At 42.4% G+C, this 26,870-nt stretch overlaps 1 protein-coding gene across 5 annotated transcripts in view; it reads left to right on the top strand.

Annotated features, from left to right (window-relative positions):
* The window catches only part of DEPTOR (DEP domain containing MTOR-interacting protein), a 73,067-nt gene that overhangs the window by 17,869 nt on the left and 28,328 nt on the right, over positions 1-26,870 (top strand). For all 5 annotated transcript variants that reach the window (XM_046920743.1, XM_025147135.3, NM_001199502.2 and 2 more), the window contains 3 exons: positions 9,813-9,991; positions 12,025-12,148; positions 18,007-18,185. In XM_046920743.1, the coding sequence (XP_046776699.1) occupies positions 9,813-9,991; positions 12,025-12,148; positions 18,007-18,185 (482 nt within the window). The remainder of the gene's footprint in view (positions 1-9,812; positions 9,992-12,024; positions 12,149-18,006; positions 18,186-26,870) is intronic.

The raw sequence follows: 26,870 nt of genomic DNA on the forward strand, positions 1-26,870 counted from the left end.
CACATCATTGCACAAAATCAAGAATGGAATTAAGACAATGTGGCGTGTTATTAGCATTTTTCTTGGCTTCTCCCTTGCTGTCTCACAGACACTTCCCTGATACCCAGACCCAGCCTCCTGTGCGCACGCTTCGGTTTATACACTTAGCAATTAATGTGTTATAAGCCAATTGCATCTATTAGTCCATTAAGAGAAACCACACGCCCTTACTTATGTGAAAGCCAAACCTCTATGACTCATTGCTCATGGAAACTAATACAAATTTTAGTGAGCCCTTTCAAGACAGTTTCCGTCTATTTATCTACATAACCACTTCTACTTAATTTAAGCAGCAAATGCCTCAGTATAGTCAGGACTTGAAATCTTTTTCCTCAGTTGGAACAGGACTTTCAGTAGGCCACGATTCCTGGTATAGAGCATTCCAAGATATTCTTCCTACCTGTAATACTCCCAAGGTTGTTTACAGAAATCAGCACAAGTCCTTCAAGTATAGAAGACAGGACTGTAAGGTCTTCTGACTGGATCCTTAATCACATTTCTCCAAAAGGTAGGTAAATAATTACTTCAAGTAAGAAATTAAAAATCTTGCTCCAAAACTTTGTCTAATTTTGACCTTAGCTTCCCTCCGTATCACTTGGGTAGATTTTCTTGCCCTCTGCTTTTAACTCACCTGAAGGATTGTATGTTCCTCTCCTAGTTTGCTTCAGTAAGGCCAGACTCCCATGCCAATGTCTTTTTTTCTCAAGAGACTGGCTAACCATTTCCCATACCAGAACAGTGCTGCTTCTTTGTGTCTATTTGAGCTTACAGTTCTTGAATGATGATGGCATGTGGGACATGCAGTATTCAGATGGTGTCTTGAAGTGTCACATGCAATGACAGGAGCAGTTCCCCATCATTTCTGGAAACATCTCAATTACTACAACCTGTGAATGTGGTTGGTTTTTGCGTGGTCTCAGAGTGTGTACAACTTGTAGTCAGCAGCAGTGCATCCTTCTGTGTATTCCACTGTTTATTATTCTCTGTTGCATCAGTTAAGCTTTATTTTATAGGTTAGTGGTCAACCACTGGATTTCAACAGACTCCTGGAGATCTGTGGAGAAAAAAATCGCTCTAATCATGTCTTCTTTTAGGGCTGCAACTTGGATATTGCAGTGTTGCCTGGTGTAGGAGATTAAAAAAAAGTGGCATGAATTGGTATCAAAATATAGTAAGGATTTTTTTGAAGAAATTTTGTTCAGATCACCACTTCTATTCACTATTTTTTCACTTAGTGCTTTCATAGCTTCTTTCAAAATAAAAATGAAGCCCAGTATACAGTTATACTAAACATGAAAAAAGGAGGCTATTCATTTAGAATGTGAAGAGAGAAACAGAGTGTGATGATTTTAATACAACGTAATGTATACTGAAAGAGTATTGCTTCTATGGTTATTTTAAGCTGAACCTACATACTTCTTGGAAGTGGATACAAAGTCTTGAATCATAGCTTGAATATTAAAATCTGATTGCTATCCGTGGTATATAGCACAAAGTATATTATTACTCATTTTATCACCTGTCAGGTACTGGCTATTTATGCTTAATGATGTTCATGGTTACGCAGCACAGCACACTGGATACCTCATTGGCTGCTATTTAGAGTTTTGTAGAGAGAGGGAAGAAAAATTGCTAGAATGAATTGAAACAATACTGCAGTATGACTTACTACTAACGATGAAGGCAGATGATCTTTTGCTTACTTTCAGCAGCCTGCTAGGAACTACTGAAAGGAGCACAAACAGCTGGTGCCCCTCTGAGGGCAGAATGTAGAGCAGCCATTGGTCTGCCCACTGTGCCATTGAGGAGAGCTCCTGCAGGTCTGTGGGGCTCAGAGCAGGAACAGCCTTGCCTGTAGGGGCTCTGAGAGCAGGGGACACCCAAAGCAATAAAATCTCTTGGTAGAACTGTTTGTCACTCACTGACAGGGTGGGAGAGGTACCACAGCTGCACATGAGATGAGATGAGTTCATTTCTCCCACAGAGTTCTTGGGTTACTTCTGGCAGATAGCAATACTTGCACTGGCTAGAGTACAGATGTGTTCCGTACTGCTGGGCTTTGTGGGTGTTGTGGTGCTGTTCCTGGCAGTGGGAGATGGGTGGTGGGAGGACCCAGTTTGTTTTTGAGAGGTCTGAAACCTCCTGGATGCAGTAAAAGAGCACAGCAAGCTCATGCTCAGCTTTACCCCAAGAATAAGCGTAAAAAAGACCTCAGCCTTGATGTATAGGGAATTGTTGCTTTTTGATTCCCCTACCCCATCAGGATGCCACATGCTTCCAAGAAAAGGATTATAACCCAGCCATGCATTCTTGCACCCGCAGTTCCTTGTGTCCTCTTGACTCTAGCAGCACAGCCCTGCAGTCCAGCATCCCGCTCTACATTCTGCAATCTGTTTTTCAGGTTTCTGAGAGGTAGTGACAGCAGTAATAGTTGTAGCAGGAGGACATAGGCTGTTTAACCCACATTTGTCCTATTTGGCATTTCAAAGGAACACTTGCCTCTCCCTGACGTGCTACCAAGATAACAAGTGTACATTCCCTGACACAGATTTCACTGTTTGGTTTGGCTTTTTTTTTTCATTGACCTTCCATGAATCCTATGTTTTTCCTTCCTCAGACTTCTGTCTGTGAAATACTTCCTTTATTGAGAGTGACTTTTGGCAAAGGTCCATGAGAACTGGTGGGCTTTTGATTATTCACAGAATCATAGGGCTGTTAAGGTTGGAAAATGTACTAAGATCGTCTTGTTTATCACCCCATGCATGGTGATAGCTCTAAACCACATCCCTTATGTGACACCTACGTTTCTCTTGAAGACCTCCAGGGATGGTGATTCCACCACCTCTCCGGGCAGCCTGTTCCGATGCTTGAGCACTCATTCTGAGAAGGAATTTTTCCTAAAATCTAACCTGAATTTCCCCTGGTGCAATTTAAGGCCATTACCTCTTGTTCTTTTGCTGTTATATGGGAGAAGAAGCTTTCACCTACCCTGCCACAGCCTTCTTTCAGGGAGTTACCGTGTTAATTCACCAAGGAATGTCTGTAACAGTTGTCCTATGGTTCCTGATCTGAACTTCGAAATTGTTGTGATTTCCCTCTCAGTTTTGGTAGAAGTCTTCCGTTTAGATTCAGGAAGATACTTTTATCCCCAGAAGATTAGTTTCCATTGTACTTATTCATGTAGTTAGCTTTAGAATATCCTTGCAATGGATACAGACTAACAATGTGAATAAAACCTAGTTGATGAATATAAGCAAAGATAGCTTGTTGTCAAGTGAAATGTGTACTGGTTCTTTTGGGGATCCACATAGCAGTATCACATGGACCTTGACCTGAATGCATTAGCCCCATGCATGCATCCCACCTCATCTGCACAAGACGAAGGGGATAGCTGATCTCTAAATGTACCTGAGAGGAGGCTGCAGCAAGGTGGGTGTTGGTTTCTTTTCTCAGAGTTTAGCTTAGACATCAGGAAGAATTTCTTCACGGAGATGGTGGTGAGGCACTGGAACAGACTGCCCAGGGAGGTGGTGGGTTAACCAGCCATGGAGGTATATTTGAGATGTATGGACGTGGCCCTTATGGACATGGTTTAGCGGTGGACTTAGTAGTGTTAGGTGATGGCTGAACTTGATGATCTTATGGGTGTTTTCCAACCTAAGTGATTCTATGATAAACACAGTTAGATTTGACCTTCTTATGGAGAGGGAGGTCTGTGAGCTCCTGAGATTTGAGAGCTTCCACTCCAGCTGGCGTGGAGCAGGCAGATTTCCCTTTCCTTGTGACTGAGGCACGTGAAATAATAACTCACCTACACTTGATGTTTTCTTGAATGTTTTACAAACTTCATGTTTGTAAAACCCAGTTTCATGCTTTTGAGTGAGGCAGAAGTGTTCAAGGTTAAAGTGTGCAGGCAGTTAGAAGTGTTAGTTGTAAAAAGTGATATGCAAGTGAAACGATTTGGCAAGCAGGGAGATTAGCAGCTTTACAGCTTCACATGGACATGAGGAGAAAGTGTCATTAGAACTGTAGCTTTGCCAGATACTGACTTTCCCTGCTTCCCTAAGAAGAGAGGAGAGGTGATGCTGTTACTACCTTCAGGCATGGGTTTATCACAGTGTGAATAGAAGAGTAAGGGAGTCAGCAGTCCTCTCTACACATTCCTTTACCTTATAGGGTCAAACCAAACAGAGCTGACATAAATTTTATCTACAAAGCATATTTACATTCATTGTTTAAACAAATCAACAATATTATGATGTGCTCTTTTAAATGAAGACCAGGCACAAGGTCAGATTATTGCACCTTTGAGTTTTAGGAACACAACTTTGGTTTTGTAAGCAGTCTTCAGTTTTATGACAGATCGAGACAAAAACACAGATTGCATTTCCCAGACACACAGTCTGGCATAATCACCATGAAGGCTCTGGGTCTGAATTTCTGGATTGAATCTGTGGGCTGAAAGAGTATCTCCAAGAAGTGTCATGTTAATTTCATCCTAGACCCTGCACCATGCCAGCGTTGGATCCCCAGAGCTTGTTTTGACCCCTGACCATGTCAGAAGGGCGTAGTGAGTATTCAGGACATTGCTGTGCACTCTCAGTGACCTCATTACCTTCTCAATTTATAAAGGAGGCAGCCCCAGATGCAGATTGTTGTTTCTTTGGAAGCTTTGGACTTTCCTCCTCTGTGTGCCAAGAGACAGCTTATCTGAGATCCCTATCTGGCTCTGTGTTCTGGCTTTTCCTCATGTTGGCTGTATGGCTGTGGGCAAAAAAGCAGAAATAGACACAGTGATGGGAACTGATAACTGGAGGTTCTTTGAAGATCCCCTCTATAACCCTATTTCAGATGGAAGTTTCTTCTCTGCTGCAGGTACCAAATTAGAAATATCTTCATCCTATTTCTAGTACAACCCCGTGTTGTAAAGGGTGTTTTAGCTCCTATGAATATCAAGTAACAGAATTAAGTGATTGCAGAGCTGAAGCATAAATAGAAAGAGGAACAGCAGCAAACTGCTGACATTTCAGCTGAAGCTTGGCAAGCCCGTCTGGAAATGCTTGTCCCAGCAACATACATCACATTTGCACAGGACCTTCATGGTTGCCTCTGTGTACAAAGTTTACATCATCACTGACCTATTTCTTTTTCTTATGCTGTCAATGAAAAGGCAGAAGATTATTGTATAGGGAATTGTAATTCTTAAGTATTTCATGTTGTTCCATATTTTCCTGTGTGTGTATATATATGCAAACTTTGCCATATGATCACTTACTTTGTATGAACAGTCTGCAGGTGACCTGTGGGGACTAACTTCCAATGGAATTACCCTCCTACATCCTTTGGATTGTTGGTGACATCACTACTGCCTTCAGCCATCACAGTGGCCTTCTGTAGGGTTTAAAAGCAAAGCTACCTTTATGTGCAGTCACTGCCTTTGCAAAATCCCACTGGTTCAGAGAGAGATGCAGTAGACTTCAGAAAGCATTTTTCTCCTAGTGGGAAACAAAATGCAAGTTTCATGTAGCTGTGAGAGCAGTTTCTTCCCAAAGGAGTGCCTGATCCTTCCTTTCTCAAGCAAAAATTTTGATTTTTCTGTTATCATGACTTTTCAAACAGTTGCTAAAGAAAATGCCTAATGGCTTCTCAACAAATAGTGTTGTTCCTGGCTAGCTCTGAATACACACTCTGTGAAATGGAAGCACAGTGCTCTGGGTTAGCCCTTTCCAAGCTACACAGGAAGACACTTTCATTTGGAGCAAGAGTCCCTGCATGTTGTTCATTAGGAACAACTCCTGCTTAGACAGGGCCCCGAGAAAACTGTTCTGGCATGCATATATGCAAATACAGGATGTCTTTATTTGTTTCAGGCATGAATATGAGCCATCAATATCTATCTGTAAATACTAAAGGGTTGCATATGCCTATTTCTGTTCACAGTTCTCACATTGAGTTCCATAGGTAGTGTAGACTGTGGTCCCGTGTGAAGATCTGGCACGTTACCTTGAATCATAGAATCGTAGAATCACCAAGGTTGGAAAAGACCCACAGGATCATCCAACCATTCGGCCATCACCAGTACTTCTCACTAAACCATGTCCCTCAACACAAAGTCCAAACGTTCCTTGAACACCTCCACGATTGGTGACTCCAGCACCTCTGTGGGCAGCCCATTCCAGTGCCTGACCACCCTTTCAGAGAAGTAGTATTTCCTAACGTCCAGCCTGAACCTTCCCTGGCACAGCTTGAAGCCATTCCCTCTAGTCCTATCACTAGTCACACGAGAGAAGAAGCTGACCCCCAGCTCACTATAACCTCCCTTCAGGTAGTTATAGAGAGCAATAATGTCTCCCCTGAGCCTCCTCTTCTCTAGACTGTACAATCCCAGCTCCTTCAGCTGCTCCTCATGAGGCCTGTGCTCCAGACCCCTCCACAGCTTTGCTGCCCTTCTCTGGACACGCTCCAGGGCCTTGATGTCTTTCTTGCAGTGAGGGGCCCAAAACTGGACACAGTACTCAAGGTGCGGCCTCACCAGCACTAAGTACAGGGGGACAATTACTTCCCTGTTCCTGCTGGCAACACTGTTTCTGATACAACATAATAAATTAGGGAGTTAGGTATGGATGTTGTACTGGTGTACACCAGATTCTTTTCTGGAGTTAAGTTCCAGACAGTAGTCCAAAGGCTTGTTGAACCAAGGTTTCCCCCATCGCTCCCAGTTGCTCACCCTTTCTCTTCTGCCTCGTCTCTCCTCAGACTGCTCAGGTTTGGTAATTTTCCTAAGCAGCTCTTGAGAGAAACTTCTAGCAAGAGAAATATGCCTGATGTCAAGTGATGTCTTTTCCAGCCATAATGTGGATGAGCTGACAAAATGTGATTAAGGTTCTGTAGAAAAAATCCTGAGGTCTTCTGATGAGAAGCCTCTTTCCAGATGCTAAGGGGTAAAGAATTTACCACTTCACTTGATCCTTGGTCCCAGTGTACAATTGCCTTCTCTGCCACAATTTTTTCTCCTTTTTATCTCTTTTGTTTTGGCTCTTGATAAATAGGGCTGAATACTGGCATATTTATAGAATTCCTTCCTAAACCTTTGATTTATGTACTGCAGTATTAGCTCAATAACTTAATCTGAGGTTGTTATATTTGTACTGTATGCTAGGCACAATTTCAATTTATTGAACTATTCCTCCATAAAGTTTGATTTTTAGCCGATTCATAGGGGCGAGGAAGCCCTAGCAGAGAGAAGGGCATACACAGCCAGGGAGAGTATAAGTTTTTCTTTCTGATCTTTATTTCAAATAAATTAGCTGGAAATAATCCAATAGGGATACAGTGGCCATAAACTGCAGAACAATTTCCTACTTCCATTTGGAAATTGTGTGTAAATATATTTTTTTATGATATCTTGAGGCTTATGTGATCATGTTCTGCTTGGCTTAATGATTTTGTAACCTCTTAGCAAATTTGGAACCACTTTAGCAAGTGAGTGAAGATAATTAAGACAATGAAATTTCATTGAGCTATGGGAATATAAGCAAAAGGGTATTGAGAGAGGCACTGTAATGCCTGGAGTAAGGCAGAGGGCTGTAGTGAAACCATGTATCTTACGGCATGTTAAAGAAGTTAAAATAGATACGAGTCCGCCAACTGAAGGAGAGTCTTTGGTCAGAATTTAAGACATAAACACTCAGTTGTGGTGCCCTTGCCTACTGGCTTGTTTATGGAATACCGTAGCCTTCTTGACACACTCTGGCACAGAGTTTGTGCAAAGAATTTGATAGAACAGGTTTTCCCTTTGGTGTCAGATGAGCCCTGTTCATTCAGACTTACAGCAATGACTGGAAGATAGGTCAAGCCATCTACATACATATTATATTGCTATTTCCATATCATTGTTCTTCTAGGTTATTGCGTAACGTACAAATTAATGAACATTAAAAAAACCTGAAATATAGTTAAAATGGAAATCTCAGTCAGAAATAATGATAATTGTGCATTCTATAATTAGAGCTGTGTAGGCTTTTCTTTCTAAGTATGGCAACAGCTGCTAAAGCACATCTGGAAAATATTCCTTAAGCAAAGATATTTTAGCTCAGAGAATTTCACAATGCATGTGACGTTTACCAGTACTTCTTTCCAGAATCCTAATCTGATTTATTGGTGTTTTTAGTATAAAAGTATTCATTTTTTTTTATGCTTGCAAAATATGGTTTTGAATGTCTATTATTGATTGGACATTCCAGTACTCAAAGCCGAACGCTGCAAAACAAAAACATGGCTATGCTACTATTTTTAGATCGAAGTCTTGTCTACTGCCATAGTAACATTGTCTTTGCCAATTTCAGCCAAGTATTCTCCTTTGATTGGATTTTAAAGAGAAATGTTTGTTTTATGCTGGAATCACAAGGAGAGGACAACTGGTCTAATGGCTGGGCTCCTCTGTGCTTCCCAAGACTCAAGCTGACACTCTGCTCTACTTCCCAATTTGAAAACCAGAGATAGTTGTGCTCCCTAGAATTATTACAGCATTACTTGATACCTCTTTGAAGTCAGCAAGAGTAGTTACATGATAAGACCCTGTGCACTTTGAAATGAGTGACAACATTTCTCTTCGTGGTAGAAGCCCAGGAACTGTGGTTTCCATGCTTTCTTCATAACTGAGGTATATACGTGGCATTGTAAAAATGGAGTTGTTAAATTTATTAACAGAAAATGAAAAGAAATAAACAAGAAAACAGAAAACCTTTTTAAACTTTAAAAAATCAATATCCATTAATTTACTGATAAAGATGTTTATTTGGAAAAAAAAAAATGGCTAAAATAAAAACCATAGAATCATAGAAACATTTGAGTTGGAAGAGACCCTTAGAGGTGATCTAGTCCAACTCCCCTGCAGTGAGCAGGGACACCTACAGCTCAGTCAGGGTGCTCAGAGCCCTGTCCAGCATGAGCTTTCATGTCTCCAGGTACTGGGCATCCACCACCTCCCTGGGCAACCTGTACCAGTGCTTCACCACCCTTACTGTTAAAAGCTTCTTCCTTATATCCAATCTAAATCTCCTCCATTTTAGAAATAAAGATGTAGAACTCAAAAACCTTTACTAATCTAATTAGAGTTTTGCATTCTGACCCAAACATCTCAAAAACAGCCAACCTACTTACTTTCAATATGATGAGATTTTGCAGATAGATAGCATTTACCAACAGTTTGCAGAGTGAGATATCAGTTTCCCTTAATTAAGAGCAGGAGGCAACTTTTTTTTTATGTTAGATAACATTGTGTTGAAACAGCTTTGTGACTGAATTTTAAATCTCAAATGCTGTGCTTGTGCAACTGAAGGCAAAATGCAGTTACCCAACCAATGAAGAAACTGAAAAGATGAATGGTGTTAAAAAATATATGGCAGTGATACTCAGTGACATGGAACATATTAGTGGTAGTGTGGGAAAATTAATTCCAATTTATTGACAATTTAATGGGCAAACAGGAGGCATTTAATGGGCTTTGTATGCTCTGCTGTTCTTCATTTCCTAGTCTTTTCCACTGGACAGAAATACAATGCTCTCAATTACGGGGTTTGACATGGTAGCAAATGTTTTGTGTGGATTGCCTGGCATGGGTGGAAGGCTCTGTTCTGCTGCACCCAACAACTGCAGAGCATTTCTGTGGAGCCAGGCCTGGGTGTGCCTTCTTGGCTCTGCCCTTTTCCCAATCTCGCTGGTGGCTGAGGGTCTTTGTACACCCAATTCATGGGTTGATTCTGGTCCCACAGGCTCCGACTGCATGAAGAGAAGGTCATCAAAGACCGGAGGCACCACCTCAAGACGTATCCCAACTGCTTCGTTGCCAAAGAGCTGATTGACTGGCTGATTGACCATAAGGAGGCCTCGGACCGAGAGACAGCAATTAAACTTGTCCAGAAGTTATTGGATCACAGCATTATCCATCATGGTAAGTGCAATATCAGCTCTAAGCTAAGCAAGCAGAAATTCACTTTGTGTTCTTCACTCAAATATAAGACAAGTAGGTTCCTTCCCTGCCAGGAAGAGGACACCTGGCTTGAAGGGTGCTGCCCCACAAGGCCCCCTGTGTCCCCAGGGACACCAAGAGGCCATCAGGGTGAAGAGTTGTGTTCCCCATGTCGTTACAGGAGGGAAGTCCCTGCAGACCGTGCAGCTGCTTCCCTGCCTCCCAAGCATCCTCAGCTGCACACTGTCCTCACCAGTGCCTTCATCACCACTGTCTGCCCTTCCCTCCCCTCCCTGCTCTCCCTGCACACCCCCTTTCTCCATTTCCAGCTGAAAAGCCCATCTGAAAAATAAGCCAGCAAAAAAAGCGTCATCTTTCTCACAGGGATTTGTTCTCCAGCTCTCTTCCTTGCACCAGCTGCACAAACATTTGTGCTGCTACAGCTGCAAGAGTTAGATGTCCGACTGCGCCCTGATTAATTTTCTCCTAAACTTGTTGTGTGTTTGAGACCTGTTCCATTCAGCGCCTTGAATAACAATTTACACTTATGAAAAGGAGGCTACCAAATCAGTGGCAGCATTTAGTTGCCTTTTAGTGCACGAAGAGTCTGGAAAGCACACAAACAAAGAAGATCCAAGTCCTCTATTCCAGGCGCATAGTATTGCCTATTTCAAGAAGACAAAATGTACCATTTGTTTCTTTTTAAATAGAAAATAGAGCAACTGCTAGCAGATGACTGTTGAATTTGTGCAGGGGTCACTGTCTGTGCAGGAATACTGCTGCTATCAGCAGTGCATTAACAACACCTTAATTAAAGGAAGAAATGCACATACTGAACCGAACGTGTGCCACTTCTACAGCTTCTGCTCAGCTATTAAATTAAAATTCCGGGTTGTTATGGAAACTGGGTTTCACGACAGATAGTTAAAGAATAAAGTAATTACAGGGTATTCAAATCTGACTACTTAATCCTCTATTGAGAAAATGTCAGTGAAGAGTTGCATGGATGTCTGAGTGACTTAATTTAATTGAGCAATAGATATCTTATTTCCAAGTGCTTGTTTAAAACTCTAACAGCCTTCAAATGTTTTTTGCTTTAGAATCCAATTGCACACTCTAGCTTTGATATAAATTATATACATGTGTGTGCGTGTCTATCACACATAAAGGAGGTGCCTGTTGAAAATTTTCATCCATTACTCCTGAAGTTAATAAAATGGTTGGTGAAGTGAGTGAGGGCTCAGTCGGGTAGGTTTAATCAGTTCTGCAGGGTTCTCAGAGCATCCTTTCCATACCAGTGCCAAGTGGCAGCAATGCCAGCCACTGCTCTTGTGCCGGCAGTGCAGCAGGTGAGCCCAAGCCAGTAGGCTGACAGCTCTTTGCAGCACCTTGCCTGGGCAGCCTTCCCTTGATGCATATCCTTGCTTCTGGCATTTGTAGGAACCCACTGACATCTGCTCTCTTGTAAATCCTTACTTAGCATTTCTCAGTGTGCTCCTATTGTACCTCCCATTTGCTAGCTGGCATGGCAAAGCCACTGAGATGATTTTAAGAGGGCAGAAGGCTTTGGTTCTAACTGATCCTGCAGTGAGTCTCAGCTTTCCTGCCACATGGTTTAACTAGTACAAGTAACATTAAGCAGTTTGCCAATCTTTAAATTATTGGCTGCTCTACAGTGGTATCTTTTAAACAGTTTACATCAAAAGGTTTTCCAGGTATCTAGCAGATGGATGCTTTGTTGCTATTGGTGTCCACACTAATAATCATGAAACTGGTGAACATGAATCTTGCATACTTCAGGTTCTAATTTATTTAGGTGGTACAGCCTATTTATTATGTTTATTAGGTTGTATCCTAATTAAATACAACCTAATTTATTAGGTTTTATCCTAAGTACAGGGGGCTGGGCTCCAATCATGCTTGCTTTGAAGTTCACCAGTGAACCTGTGAACCTGTTGAATGGATTCTCAACCCTTTAACATCCCGATGAAGATTTTCTTTATTTTATGTTTCAGTTTGTGATGAGCATAAAGAATTCAAGGATGCCAAACTGTTCTACCGCTTCAGAAAAGACGATGGGACGTTTCCGCTGGATAATGAGGTGAAGGTGTTCATGAGAGGACAAAGACTGTATGAAAAGTACGTTGCATTCAGTATCCTTCAGCTGTCAGTAACAGTGCTACAAGGGGCAAATGGTGTTCATTCATCTGATTTTCATGGAATAGAATCATAGAATTTTGAATATCATGCAGCATTGGGGCTGTGCAGTCCCATGGCTTTATTTTGTAACACTTCTCTCTTTCCCATCTCCCTTTCAGTTTTTTGCCATGTTCACTTAAGGCATTTTGTTTATGATGAAATGACATTTTTTATGTTCTCAGTTGTAAATACATGCCATAGGAAAACCCAAAGTACATTTAAGTCCTTGCACTGTATTTTATAAAAATAGTCACAAGTGATTGGCTCTGTAAAACTGTAATCACAAACCCCACAACTTTAGTAGATCAAAATGTAATGAACAAGTGGCTGAATATCTGTTGAGACTTCACTGGGAGGTATGATTTTATACAATAAGTGAAATTAAACTTCACTGTTCCAGCCTGCAGAGCTTCTGCATCAGAGAAATTACACTAAAAACAGTTGCCCCCCAAAATAAGCCAAGAACATCTAATTAAGATTTGAAATTAATGATTGTGCTGGGATACTGAATATCCCACTGGATTACTTCTGTCAGATAGCCAGGCAGCTTAACTGTACTTCCCAGTCTATAATGAATGAATAAGCAGAAGGCTGATACCACAGCCATGAACCCCCACTGCACAGCCCCTTATTACTAGTGTGTCCCAGGGTTTTCTGAAATGCCAGACCAATGCCTACCCCTTCTAGTTCCCCTGCACAAGAGGGCAGGTGCAGAACAGGGGAGGGCTGCCAAGAGCCAAGAGCTCAGAGCTGCCAGAGGATTGGGTGTGTTGTTGGAAGTGCCTTCCAAACACTTGGCCAGCTCTGCAGCTTTCCACAAACTGGGGGCTGGGTATCTTTACTGGAGCTCTATACCTGGTACCAGGATGACGCCAGGTTTAAAAGCTGTTAAATGATGTTATCAGGTTAGAAGGCTATGAAGGGCAGTTTGGTCAAAGAACAATTAGTCCGAAATAAAAAAAAAGCCCCAAGCAGTTGGGAATGCTGCTCCTTTTGTTGTCCTTGCCATGTAAATCTTCCATGATTGTGACTATTAACGTGAAAACAAATCAGGCAAAACACTGCTGGGAAACATTCTTCATTGGATACACGGAATGATCAGTTTAAATGCCTTTCTGCAAAACCTCCTGTGCTCTACATAGCAAAGCATTTGCTCCTGCAGACTCCGCAACGCGCTGCCCCCAGGCACAGCCCATGCTATGAAAAGTTGATTGGTGTGTCTGGACTGCAACCTTGTTTTCAGTTTTTGGCTACTGTGAGCAAAACAGTTCTTTCTTGGTGAGGCTGGTAACAGCACCTTGCGTGAAACGAGCCAAGGCAGGAAAAATTGTTCTGCCAGAGTTTCTACTTCCATCCCCATTTCTCTGTGTGAGCAGCCATCCCCAAACCAATACAGAGTGTCCAGTTTGTCCTACGTGACACCTGCAGAACAATGTTTATAATGGTATTTATCTTGGAAAAGGAGCTAGTGCCAAAAGCAGCACCTATATCTAAGACTAACTCATCCTCATGAGGTGGCTGCTCCTAAGCAGTGTTTCTGCAGGGTTTTGAAGCTTTTAAAACCCATCTCCAGCGCTTGTATAGATTAAAAAATATGTGCCATTTCAAAACCAGTTTGTGACAGTCAAAGCTAGTGAAGATTTGCCATGGATCATTGGAAATTTTTTGTTCATGGGAGATAAGGCTGCATACCTGGGCTGTCTGGGTTTCACCTTAGCTTTTGTAGCAAAGCCAGTTGGCACAGTTCTGATTTCATTATTTAGGACTAGAGGGAATGGCTTCAAGCTGCGTCAGGGATGATTCAGGCTGGACGTTAGGAAATCCTACTTCTCTGAAAGGGTGGTCAGGCACTGGAATGGGCTGCCCAGAGAGGTGGTGGAGTCACTGACCCTGGTGGTGTTCAAAGAACGTTTGGATGTTGTGTTGAGGGACATGGTTTAGCGAGAACCATTGGTGATGGGTGGATGGTTGGACTGGATGATCCTGTGGGTCTTTTACAACCTCAGCGATTCTATGATTCTATGATTATATGCTTTCCATGCACACCTGTTAGTATCACCTTTGCAGTTTCACTGGGTGCATTTAAACTCAAAATCTAATGCTGAAAGTCAAACTAGTATGGAAAGAGTTCGTCAGTGAAATATGGGCAATATATCTTTTCTTCTATTGTTGGGGAAGAAAATACTAATGTAGCATAATTAAAATAGTAGTTAAAAGGCAACAACAGGAGAAAGTGTTTATGCACAGATGTGAAATCATTTACCAGCATATTCAACTTGTTTATCAAAATGTCCATAGGTCTAATTTCAAGAGAAATGTGACTATGACAAAGGAAATCTGTCTGCATGCAACATACTTTAGAAATGTGTCTCAGCCCTTCAGTTCTTGCTGCCTTCATTAGGCTTTGCTCATTTAAGATAGGCGTTGTAATACTATTTCCTGCCCTTCCCCTCCCATCACATCAGGGCTGGAGTACTGTTACATTTAGAAGCCAGCATAGTTTGTGCTTGCCAAAAATGGCAGACGTTACCCAACATCATTCATGCAGATTTTAACCTAAATGTGTAAACTAAGCAAAAATATTTAAGAGGATCAGCAGACTGTCACACGGACAGAGGAGCAGATGGCAGGTTCCCAGCATTCAGATAGCAGTGAAGATGCCCTGTCCTCTCTCTGTGACATGGGACACCAGGTCTGTCCCCCAGACAAGGAGCAACCTTTCCCTGTCCTCAATTTGTGTGACCATAGAGGTCCCTGTACTCTGTACTCTCCTCTTCTGTGGCATCACCTCCTTTACCTATTGCGAATGTCTTCCGTGGTTGTAGTTGCCTAATTAAAAGGTTTTAAATCAGTCTCTGACTGTATCTTCCTCTCATTTCCACTGAAAACCATAGACAGCTCAGATTCCCTGCACATAAATGCAAACTTTGGTAATCCTTTCTGTGACCTTGCTTTGAGCTTTAAGTTTACAACTAGAGATGAAACGTAATGGGTTTCCTACCGCTTTAAGCTTTCCTCAAACTCCCTGAAGATTTTATTAGGGCCATTGACAATGTCAGTTATCATACTCTGTGGGGCTGACCAAAGAGGCTGGATATGATAAACATGTCTCCTGTTTGGCAAAATCCTCCCTGCAAGTCTTAAATAAATCCAACACGGACTTTTCATAGTCTTTGTTTTTTTTAAATCAAGTTGTGCACGCCCCATATTTTGATTACGTTTGCAGTTCTCACAGGTGTAGGCCAGGTACACAGGACTGATGTCTTTCTGGTGCAGTCAGTCATACACATCATCTCATGACATTGACTTCAACTGGTATTCTCTACCAGATTTCACATTGAAAGAAATGCAATCTTATGCTTTTAGTTTCAGGAAGTCATTCACATAATACTGAGACTGCGTTCAGTGGTCGACTCAAATTTAGATAAAACTAAGTTAAAATAGAAAAAAGGTATGAATGTCAGTGTTTGGCCAAATACATTCCTTCCATGTAGGACAGCACAAGTTTCAACAAATAATATGCTTTGACATGAATGGACTCACAGTTGTTTGAAATATGAGAAAATGGAAGAGATGGAGGCAGTTTCCAGTTTTGACCAACGAAACACCAGATTTTGGCTGATGGAAATTGGTACTGTTCTGTTGACAGCAGTAAAGTTACAGTGATTTACTTCAGTTAGCAATGGATTACTGTTTCTGGGTTTTAAAACTGTCAATTTGTCGTGTCTGTTTGTTCACAAGCCCAAGTCCTTTGCAGTGCTATTCTGGGCACATGTAGAAGGGTGTGAAATGTCAAGCTGAGTGTTTTTCCACTTGATATTTTTCCAGTTTTCTTCTATGGCTCTGTAAAAATCAAACGATTAGCATCTCTTTTTCAATGAGCTTCATCTGCTGCTTCAATGAGCTGGTCAACTAATTATAGACTCATCAAAGAACAATTAGCGCAATCCTTGGGATTTTTTTGTTAGGTGCCCGCAGAGCCTGGGTAACCAGCTCTGGGTAACCATGCAGCAGATGGTATGAAGGGGCACGAGTTTGGGTTTGCGTTTTTTTCTGGGGGGGAAATGCTTGGTTAGTGAGAGACAGTTAAAGATGGTCCCTTAGAGCTCTCTCTGTATTAAGTGTGGTTTGTGTGGGAGAAAGAGATAAGTTTTCCATGCACACATATGCAAATCAAAATATGAAAAAGAACAAAGCCTTTGCAGGAGCTCTGGAGTCATTATCTTGTCCCCTGTTACACGTGTTCTTGCTTTCAGCCTCATCCCTGACTTTGGCTAATTTTGACTTTCTGCATTCTTACTCATCTTGAAGGTGTTGGCAATGACACCCCAACACCGACAGGAGCAGTTCATTATATCCACCACTCAACTCCAGCTGGTGCACAGCAGCCCTTGGTTTGCTGATCTGCTGCCTGGGGTCAGATCCACTCAGCCCAGGCTCCTGGTTAGCTCTCATTAAAGTCACTGCAAGAACTCCTTCAGGGGGAATAACAAAGGCCAGGTCCCATCAAAGCTCCTTATTGTAATTTCAGTTGAAACTTTCCTCTCTGTGCTCCTATAGCACCTATATTTCTGATGCCTGACTTCAGAACTCAGAAGACCTCGAGAGGTGGTGATACATATATTTATTGTGCCTCCCACAGTTTCCATCAATCCTGGACACACTGACAGTTTAAGGAAGAGATTTCCCACATATGGATCTATGGGAAATTCAAACTTCTGATCATGATAAGGGACAAGATTGAGAGCTTTTCAATTTTCATGCTGTAGACCAGTTGTGCCTTTAGTTTCCAAATAGTTGGTGAGGGGAGAAGCCTTGCTAGTATTACATGGAAAAAACCTCAACCATGCCATTCTTGAACTGTTATTGTGAAAATCTTGCCATTGGTCTGTAGTAAATATAAAAATTAGGAACAGAAATGAAATCAATGAGTAAGGAATGTATGTTGCTCAGTTTCCCAACAACAGAAAGGCGGATTTCTGTATTAAAAGAGTGATTCTCATTTCTTTTCTTCCCAAGCCTTAACCTTACTTTTGTATTAATAAAATACTGAGGCTGTTGTTTCACTTTTATGTTGCACCATTTGTTTAGGTTACTTGAATGGAGAATAATTTTCTTAGCGTATTTAAGCTACGTAACCTCCAGTTGCTGGCACATACAACGTTCCTCTTAAGTCTTGTGTTATGCAGAGCTGACTGAGACATGGTGGTTCAGATGTGAAAATGTTTTCAGGTGTGCAACCTGGCTGGCTGCAGCTGCATCATGGAGTGCTGGAAGCCAAACATTTACCAGCCACCCAGACCACAGAATTACCTTTTCTCCTTCCTCTTCAATTTTTCTGCAGCTGTTATAAAGCTTAAGAGGAGGATTTTCAAAACCATCTAAAGGACTTAGGGGCATAGTCCTGCTACCTGTAAAAGTTAATTAGGGATTTCTGAACACGTTAGTTATGATCTGGTGTTTTTAGGCTGATTTTATTTGGAATTGGATTATATGTTAACTTTTAGAGAAACTAAAGAACTAAATATGGGAAATGTGAAACTGAAACCCCTTATTTTCATGTAAAGAATGAAAGGACAAAGCTTTAACTTCATGCAGGGGCATAAAACCTTAATTTCTTGCCTGAGATGCTGTTATTCACATCTAAGTTTAGACTGATAGCTTGAGGAAAGGTTTAATAAGTCAGGGAATGGTTCACATCTCTTTGCTTGTGAAATTTGCCAGAAGGGATCTGGAGGAGTTTTGTTTTTGGTTTTGAAGCATCAATTTCCTTACCAATTTTTTCCCCTCCAAACCAGGTTGATGAGTTCTGAAAATACTCTTCTGCAAGCCAGGGAAGAGGAAGGGGTCAAGTACGAACGAACCTTTGTGGCATCGGAGTTCATTGACTGGTTGATCCAGGAAGGAGAGGCCACGACACGGACCGAAGCTGAGCAGCTTGGCCGCAGGCTTTTGGAGCATGGGATTATACAGCATGGTGAGATATGTGCTGCTACCTAGCTAAAGCTATGCTTTGGTATTGCTTTCTTCAGGTAATGTCGCGTAAAGGTGCTTTTGTCTTGCTGGTCATATACCCAAGTTCTAGATAATTTCAAGTTGTTTAATGAAAGGGTGGATTTTTCCAAAGCTCTTTGTCTTAGTTCTGAAAATTCTACGTCAAGTACAGAGGAAAACTTTGGAGGTATATAACCATAACAAGGATGCAGATGAAAAGAAACACTTTTATGCTTTAGTAGTTAATGCGTAGACTTAGTTATCAGCAGTAAGTGTAATTGAGATAAATTGCTTTGTGAGGATCACATAGGGATTAGAGCCACCAGTAAGCTACATTCTCTGTGTAGACTGAAAATGACAGGTTTTGTATTTCTTCCTGCTTAAGGACAGGAGCAGAGCACTGGTGTCAGAAAACAAGCTTCCCTCTTGGTCATGTTGTGTAATCTTTCTGGTATGCTTGGGTAAAACAGAAGGTATCACTTTCAGCTCAAGTGTTATGATGTTTGGTCCTGGAGGGATAACTCCTCTGAAGGCGCGAATCTGATACTTCGTTGTGGTCCAGCACAATGTGACTGCAAGTGCACTTTTATCAAGGAGGTCCCTCTATCAATGGTGGAGGAGAGTTTTCTCACTGTGTGGCCCCGATAGTGGAAAAAATGAACAACCCTGGTGTTAAAATCCATTTCACTTACTGTCATCATCTATTCTCAGTGCAAGCTGCACCTCTTTGACTGGACATTTTCCCCCATAAATGCACCGGCATCACACACAGTGATGAAAAGGGTGCTTGAAGATGGCAGGACTGGTGGAGGCTGTTAGCAGTGCTGCTTAGTGCACAGCAGGAAAGTAATCAGATCCTGATGTTTTCAATGTTGTCAAATCAACACTAATTCTGACAGAGAACAAACAATTCACAGTATTAACAGGCTGTTAATTTACAAGGTGCTAGATTGACTCTGTAGTCTGTTGCTTTGTGAGACAACCCAGTCTTAAGGAATAGAGAAAAGATGGGTTATAGTGAGCTGCACAGTTCCTTCATGGTTGTGATCATGCTCACATTATCTTTAGTTTCCGATTACTAGGAGCTACTTCTGAATGTTTACAGTAATCAGCCTCCAGTTCTATAATTACCCTTCTGCTTCCTATGATTTATAGGGTGCCAACTGCTTGGGGCTTGTCGAAGAGGGAAGGTATTCCACCTCTCCTCATTATAGCAGCGATGATTTAATTCCTATTTTTACTGGAGTGTTTTCAGTGTATTATACACAAGGTAAACCTCCCTGAAAAAGATAAAGAATAAAAAAGACACGAGTGAGGCTGATGCTGCTGTTGGCATTTTTGCAGAGGAAATAAAGTCAGGACTTGATACGTAGTGTGAAGCTGGATTTACTTTTCTACTGAAATCCTTGCAGAGCTAAGAAAGTCAGGATGTGAAACTCATTGCAGATCAAACGTTGCTCTCATTGTGCCATTGGCAGGGAAGTAGTTTTGTCTCTGTCATGCAGGGTTTCTGGGGAGACTTCTGACAGTGCTGGCCTTGCTCACCATATGGGATTGCCCTGACCAGTTTTGAAGTTTCATCTCCTGCCCATGCTCTTCTAATGTCAACATCACGTGCAAAGCATTCTGCTAGGTCTGAAAGTCACGATGTGAGGATGACGAGGGGCTTTGGGAACTGTCTGACTGACTGTTGAAGGAAGTCGCCTTCTTGCCCCGCAGTACTGTTGTCTTCCTCACTCAGCTGTTCATGGGCAGAGGTGGCTTAGTAGGACCAGCTGAGAAAGCTGGAAGTGTAATAAACCTGAGTAATTTCCCTGGGATTTCTCTTTAGTAGACATGCTTTGTGCACACAGAGCAGATTTCGTTCTCCCCTGGATTTCACAGAAACAATTTACCTAGGTAGCATTAAGAATACTGGTGACAGAGCAAGCTGAAGGATTACTGAGCTGATGGAGGATTCACCTGAGCAAGTGGATGTGATCTGTGCTTTTTGAAGGTTTATAGAGTATCTCCTTTCTCTAACAACAGAGCTCCAAATGAGACCTCGCTGTTCCCAACTGGGGATGTAAACCCTAACGTAGTGGAAATGGTGTTCTCTTTTCTCCATCTCACTGAATTCTAAGTCCAGTTACCAAAATAAAAGTGGTATTTTCTGTCTCTGAGTGCAGCAAGTCCACTTCACCACGCTGTGTTCCTTTTGTTGTGTATTGCATCAACAGTCCTAAAACGCTGCTTGACACTAATTGGCATCCTTGTTGGCAGAACCAGCACAACAGCTCTTGACGGAACAGGAGTGGAGAATGAAACATTTTCCTGCCCTGAGGGCAATCTTTTGCAAGCAGGATTGTTTGATATGCACAATGTGGAATAAAATGAATCTTGTTCTACTATTCTTATTAAGTATTTATTACCTTACCTAATGCAATACAAAGTAATAGAAACAGTTGTATCAAGTCGCCGGTCTCCATAGTAATTTTCCAGCCACGACTGCATTGTGCAATTTGTTTTTACTGATCCTGACTTTCATTTCAATTACTCAGAAAAGTTGCATTTTGCAGCTGAGGTACTGTATTCAAAGTAGTTTCCTGTCACATTTGCCTTCACTTTAATTGCTCAGACACAAACCAGGTTTCACATAGGAAACAAACAATGATGCTAATTTTAAAAAGGAAAACATTGATTTAAGAGGAATTGTGTAAATGCAGTAAAAACATCAGACGTTTTGGTTTCAAAATAATCCTCCTGATCTCTTTGGGCATGTATTACTGCACATATTTCCCCTTTCATAAATGAAAACGATGAAATGTGCTGAAGTTCTGAATTGTTTCCTTTGAGAATTCCACTGGCGCATACAGATGGTAACCCACAAACTGCTGTTTTCACAAATAGGAGCCAGATGTCCTTTCCTATGAACTGATACCCCCAGGTACCGCAGAATAAAAGCATTATAGGTAGCAGGCATTGTGCACTGTACGTTTCTTGATGGCTTGTGTTGGCAGTGTAATTGCCTGTAGTTATTATTCTGCATTTGTGAACACTGATGGTCTTTGCCAGAATACAGGAATGAAGATTGTGGGAGGAATTATAAACATGGCTTTGTGCTGGCGACAGCAAGGACAAAAGGGCACAGAACACGTTTGGCAACTGTATGAAAGCCCATTTCTGGTATGCTGAGGTACATTGAGCTGTTCAGTGTTAACAGGTAAGAATTCCCTCTAGGAAGGTGGATCTTTCCTAGTTCTTCTTCAGAGGGAAGTAGTGGGATGGATTAACTGCTGTGGTCAAAATTCACGTGCAGTGAAAGGCAAAGAAAACTCTCTGCCAGCACTGGGATAGATGAGACAAAAGTGAGAGTGGGCTGGGGCAGGCAGAGCATAGCATGAGCATCCACGCACAGTCACAGCCCTTGCTCAGTCTGGAAAACAGAGATACTGAGATGTCCAAGGAGGAAAGAGAATGTGCTTAGGGTTCTTTCTGGCATTATTTCTGGGTTTGTGCCAGTTGGTTATGGCATCTTCTGTGGCACATACTCCATGCCTATAGCCCCAGCAGCAGAGAAGTGCTGACACAGACTAAGCTCTGTGGTCCTCCTTCCAGGACTGACTGGGGGCAGAACCGAGGGAGGGTGAAGAAACCTCTGCCTATCTTGCAGAAAACTTTAAGGCCTGGAATATCAAGTGATAAGTACTTTCCATTTTTAAAATCTGATTAATACCAATAAGAGGGACTTATCCATTGTCAGCATCTTCACAAGATGAATATTTACATTTCCCCTGTGGCAGCCACCAAACGTTTTGAAACCCTCTTCAGTGTTTTGTGGTGTGCAGATACAGGGTGCTCATCCTGCAGGGAGCTCAGTGCAGCGTGTGCATGCAAGAGGTGCGTGGTGGCGCAGCAGTGCTCACCCTCTCATGCCGACTCACATTCTGTCTCTTCTGCTGTTGCTATTTTCCAAGCTGCTTCTTGCTTTTGAGTGCATGTGCTTTGTGTGATTTCCTCTCTGATGCACTGGATCTGACATCTGCTCAGCATCTTCCCTAGGTAGTGACTGCAGCATGGTTTAGCAGGAGTGGTTTGCATTGCAGCCCTACCTGCTGTAAGTCAACAGCGGGTCCAAATGCAGCTTCCCAGCCCTGGACCAGCAGAGGAACACATTTGATGGATGTTGGAAAAGACAGGGTCTTTGCTTTCCTGAATGACTGAGGGGTGGGAATATCTCTTTTGGAGGTGACGGGCTAGCAGATACCTTGCTTGAAACATCTGATCAGTGCTGGGGTTTTATAATGATAGTAAATGTGTGTTAAGTTGTCCCAGGCATGATGTTCCCTCCCCAACCCCAATAACAATACCTTTTAGGTTAAAAAAGTTTAATTGGACTCACCAGCCCTGCATATGTAGTGCTTAGCACAGAAGCCCGTGCTGGCCTCCTCTCAAGCGTTAATCCTTTATCAGCAAAACTCCACTGTGGAAATTACTTTCAGAGATGAAAACAAACATTTTGTAGTGACTTAGTGAGAACAGCAAATATTGACATATGCTATCTCTCTGTGGAGAAGTCTTAAAGCATGAATTGGACTTTCTCTGTGGGGATTGCGTACCTTTATTCAGCAAAACTGCCCTTAGCAAGTTGATTGCTGCGTTTAGTTGTAAGCACCCGGACACATGATGCAGTTGAAAGTTCCTTGAGTTGTGAAAGTGGATTAGGTATCTAAAAATGTATCACTGCTTTTGCTTTTTGCTATTTCAGCTATTGCTACTGCTGAAATGTTCACCTACAGTTTCTGTAGATTGTAACACGTCACATCTACTTTATATCCTCTGTTGCTTATGATTAGTTGACGTTTCTTATTTCATTAGTGAAAATTTACCGTGTACGTGAAACAGAGACTTCTTTCTTAATTTGTGATTTCACTTTGGAGCCCCTTCTCTTGAAATTACTAATTACAGTGAGCAATTTCTAAGTGCCGTTGAACCATCCCATACATCCTTGACTTAACTGGCCGTAGATTTCCTCCCCCAAAGTTAACACATGGATTTTTGTATATTTTTTCTAGTTGATCTAACACCCAGAGCCTATCAGGTGTTGGATATATCCAAGTATTCATTCTATACAGTCCCGAAAGCATTCAGCCTATATAATCTTTATCTAAAGCAGAAATGTGTTTGTTTCTTTGCAAAAGGCACCCGTATCTCTATATGTTACCGAAGTAACATATGAAGACTCTGTTCACATTAACTACCAAATTCAATCGTTCTGTCAGAGAATGGGTTTCAGTTTTTAACAGCTGCAACACAAAAAAGATACCCAGATGGGCCTTTTCATCTTCTGCTTCCCTTGCCACAGCCTTCACTTTCCATACTTTATTTGGAAGCAGAGAAAAGCAGTTGGCTGTGTTCTGTAAACTTGCTAAATTAAAGATGATAAATCCTCATACACAAACTGAAAAGGCTGCTGAAATGAGTGTGATTCAACAGCGGCTTCCCATTCTAGAGTAAGGAGCGTGTATTTGGAAATAGACTGTAAACCTGCTGGAAAGAGCAGATGTATATAGAAACATTTTTCTGCGTACCTATTTTAAGGCAGCTAAAATAAGATGCTAATGCACTGAGCAGAGCACACCGCTTTAATAGAAGCTGGAGACTCAGTGCATTTCAGCCCCCGAGGGACTTTTGAGACCTGTGTATTCTAATCCTGATGTTTAGAAGGCAGCTTAAAAGTTGCCTAGATATTTCTATATATGGTATATTAATTCACTGAATGAATATACCGTATTTCATAGAAGCAGCTCAGATGGTTCTATCACTTTGTTTTTCTGGACACTTGTCACTCTCTTGACACGCTCACTGCCTTCACCCTTAGCTGGGCTGAGCTGGAATGGCTCTCTGGATTCCGTATTTCAGCAACAGGATCAGCCTTACAGCTTTTTACTTACAGTGGGAGCAGTTCAAACTGAGCTCCATTCTCTACTCCCAGTGAACTCTTCATAATCCAAATGAGAAAACAATCCCACGAAGCACAGCTGCAGTGCCAGGAGCTGGGAATGCAGGGTGAGTGCATTCACAGGTGTATGCAGAGCGTGTATACTTTGATAAAAGATGGCAATGCAAGTGTTGTATTTTTATGCTGCAGAGAATCAATGTCACAAGGCTGCCTGCTGGCTGGGCATCATTGTGCTGCCTCTGCCTTGACTGGAGGGAGCACCAAGCAGGTGGAAAACATTCATGTGTAAAAAGAAACCAATATGAATTTATTTATTAAAATGGATTTGCAGAAACCAGATTAGCTTTAGGAAAACAGGAAGAGGAGTGGCGCTGAAGGCAGGGAGCTCAGGGCTGGGCAGATTGCCTCCTCCAGGCCTGAAGGCTCCCGAACCAAAGTGGATGTACAGCTCCACTGCTAAGAGACAGAATCATAGATAGAATCATAGACTGGCCTGGGTTGAAAAGGACCACAGCGGTCATTGAGTTTCAACCCCCCTGCTATGTGCAGGGTCACCAACCACCAGACCAGGCTGCCCAGAGCCACATCCAGCCTGGCCTTGAATGCCTCCAGGATGGGGCATCCACAACCTCCTTGGGCAACCTGTTCCGGTGTCTCACCACCCTCTGTGTGAAATACTTCGTCCTAATAAAAAACTCTCCTAACAGAAACCGAGCTGGTTTCTTTCCTTCCCTTCTGAACACTGCATCTGCTTAGGAGAGGGGAGTGAGGAAGCAAAGGCTGCAGGGCTGGAGGTGAGCCCTTGGCAAGGGGAGGGGCAGCGCATGGCCAGGCCCACCCTCTTGGCAATCAGCAGTCCCCACTCCTCCCCATGGCCTGGCAGAGGGCTTGCTGATGTTTCACACGATTCCACGTTTTTCTTTCAGTATGATGGCAGTTTTTTGGGGGGAAAGTTGTGTATCTTTAGAGGTCAAAACTGATGTGGTCTTCTGAGACTTACAACAGGAAAGGGCAGAGCATTGCAGCCAGTAGTGGGCAAGGTCCAGAGTGGTCTCCTGCAGCTTCAGGCTAGGTTTATGTCCGCTTTTAATAGAGCAAACTGTCTCAGTGGAAAGGTAAAATCCACTTCAGGATAAACTGGAATTGCTGTCTTACACCAAAGGAATTGGAAGTGTGCTGTGTGCTGCAGGGAAGGGTTCCGTGCTTGTGGCTTCATGTAGGAAAAGACGTGAAGTATCAGTGCTGAAAACCCCATGAACGTTGACAGAACTTTTCTAACCTCTTAGCCCCAACACAGGCACACACTCACTCAAACCAGCACACACTTAATGTGTCCTCCACTGCAGTGGGGAGAACAGCTCTTCAGCTCCTTGGCATGAAGGAGCCGTGTCTCACCATGAGCCATGGGCTCAGTGAGTGACGACTTCATGTTTCTGGGGACAAGCAGAGCAGTTGGGTGCATTGCAACGTGGGGTCTGCTGGAACTGCAGTGTTTGGTAGCAAACATTAATCACCATGTTGGAGATGTGCGTGGATTATCAGCTTTGGAAATCATGGAGAACTGAGGTTGTGGGAGGGATCTGGGGAAAGAGCCAGATATCAAAATGGTTTGATTTTTACGGCATGAATCACACCATTTTTTAAAATAGGGTTTCGTAATTGAGTCTCCTGAGTTCCATGCAATCAACTTAAAGCTGATGTTTTTATCTCTGCTGTGTATCAGTCTGCTTGCAGAAGAAAAGGCCATTTGGGCCCTGTGTAGATCCCAGGATTTTATCTTGGAATCAGAAGCTGAAAGAAGAGTTGCGTGGACATTGCAGTTTATAATTCAAATAGTTGGACAGAAGCTGCAGAGCAGCCAGGCAAAGGGACTGCCAAAGTTGCAACATCAGGTGTTCTCAGTCTGAGAAATGCCAAAATAAATAGTCTGATTTTTCTCTCCTTAACGGTGATGCAAATATGGAATGGCCATCTAAAAACTTCGCTGACTGAATTTGAAAACTATGGATAAATGAGGCAGCATACAAATAATTGAACTCTATTAATTAGGTGGTCAGCATTGGTCATTATCCAAGAAGAGGTTCGTTTTCATGTAACTCAGTAGAGGGTAGTTTATAGGAAATGAGAATACCAGCTCTGCTTGTTGGCGTGAGGCAATGCAGTGCAGGGGGAGGAGGATGCACAGGGCAGCTAGATGCATCATTCTGAGTCTATGCTGTTAGCACGGTGTGATTGTAGTCACCATCGCTAGGGGCTGAGGTGTGTGAAAGGACAACTGTAAGCAGAAGAAGGGGAATGATGCTGTGAGGATGAGCATTTTGTGAGTTCTGGGTTTTAGTTAGGTGAAGAAGCTATGAGGGGAACTGGAGGAACAGTAAAAAATTAGCCCTAATTTAAGGGGCAATCACAGGTGATTCATCACTGTGAACTGATAATGCAAATCAACCATATGTTGGAGTGTTGCTTCATCACTTCACAGACTTCTTTACAGAGGTTGCTGAGAGGACCTTGTGTAACTTTCCAGCAACGATGTTACAAATTCCAGGGATTAGAAACTAAATGTGTTCAACCTATTTCTGCCGGCAACCACGGTAGTCCCAAGCCCCGCTGTCATGGGCTAGCGATCAGAGCTCGCTAGGACCATAGCAACACAGACACCAATATGGGGATGCTGCAAAATGGCGTTTATTCACTAATACACACAGCTTATATACCTTACTTGAGCTA

Source organism: Gallus gallus, chromosome 2 (assembly GCF_016699485.2).
Source record: "Gallus gallus isolate bGalGal1 chromosome 2, bGalGal1.mat.broiler.GRCg7b, whole genome shotgun sequence".
Lineage (NCBI taxonomy): Eukaryota > Metazoa > Chordata > Aves > Galliformes > Phasianidae > Gallus > Gallus gallus.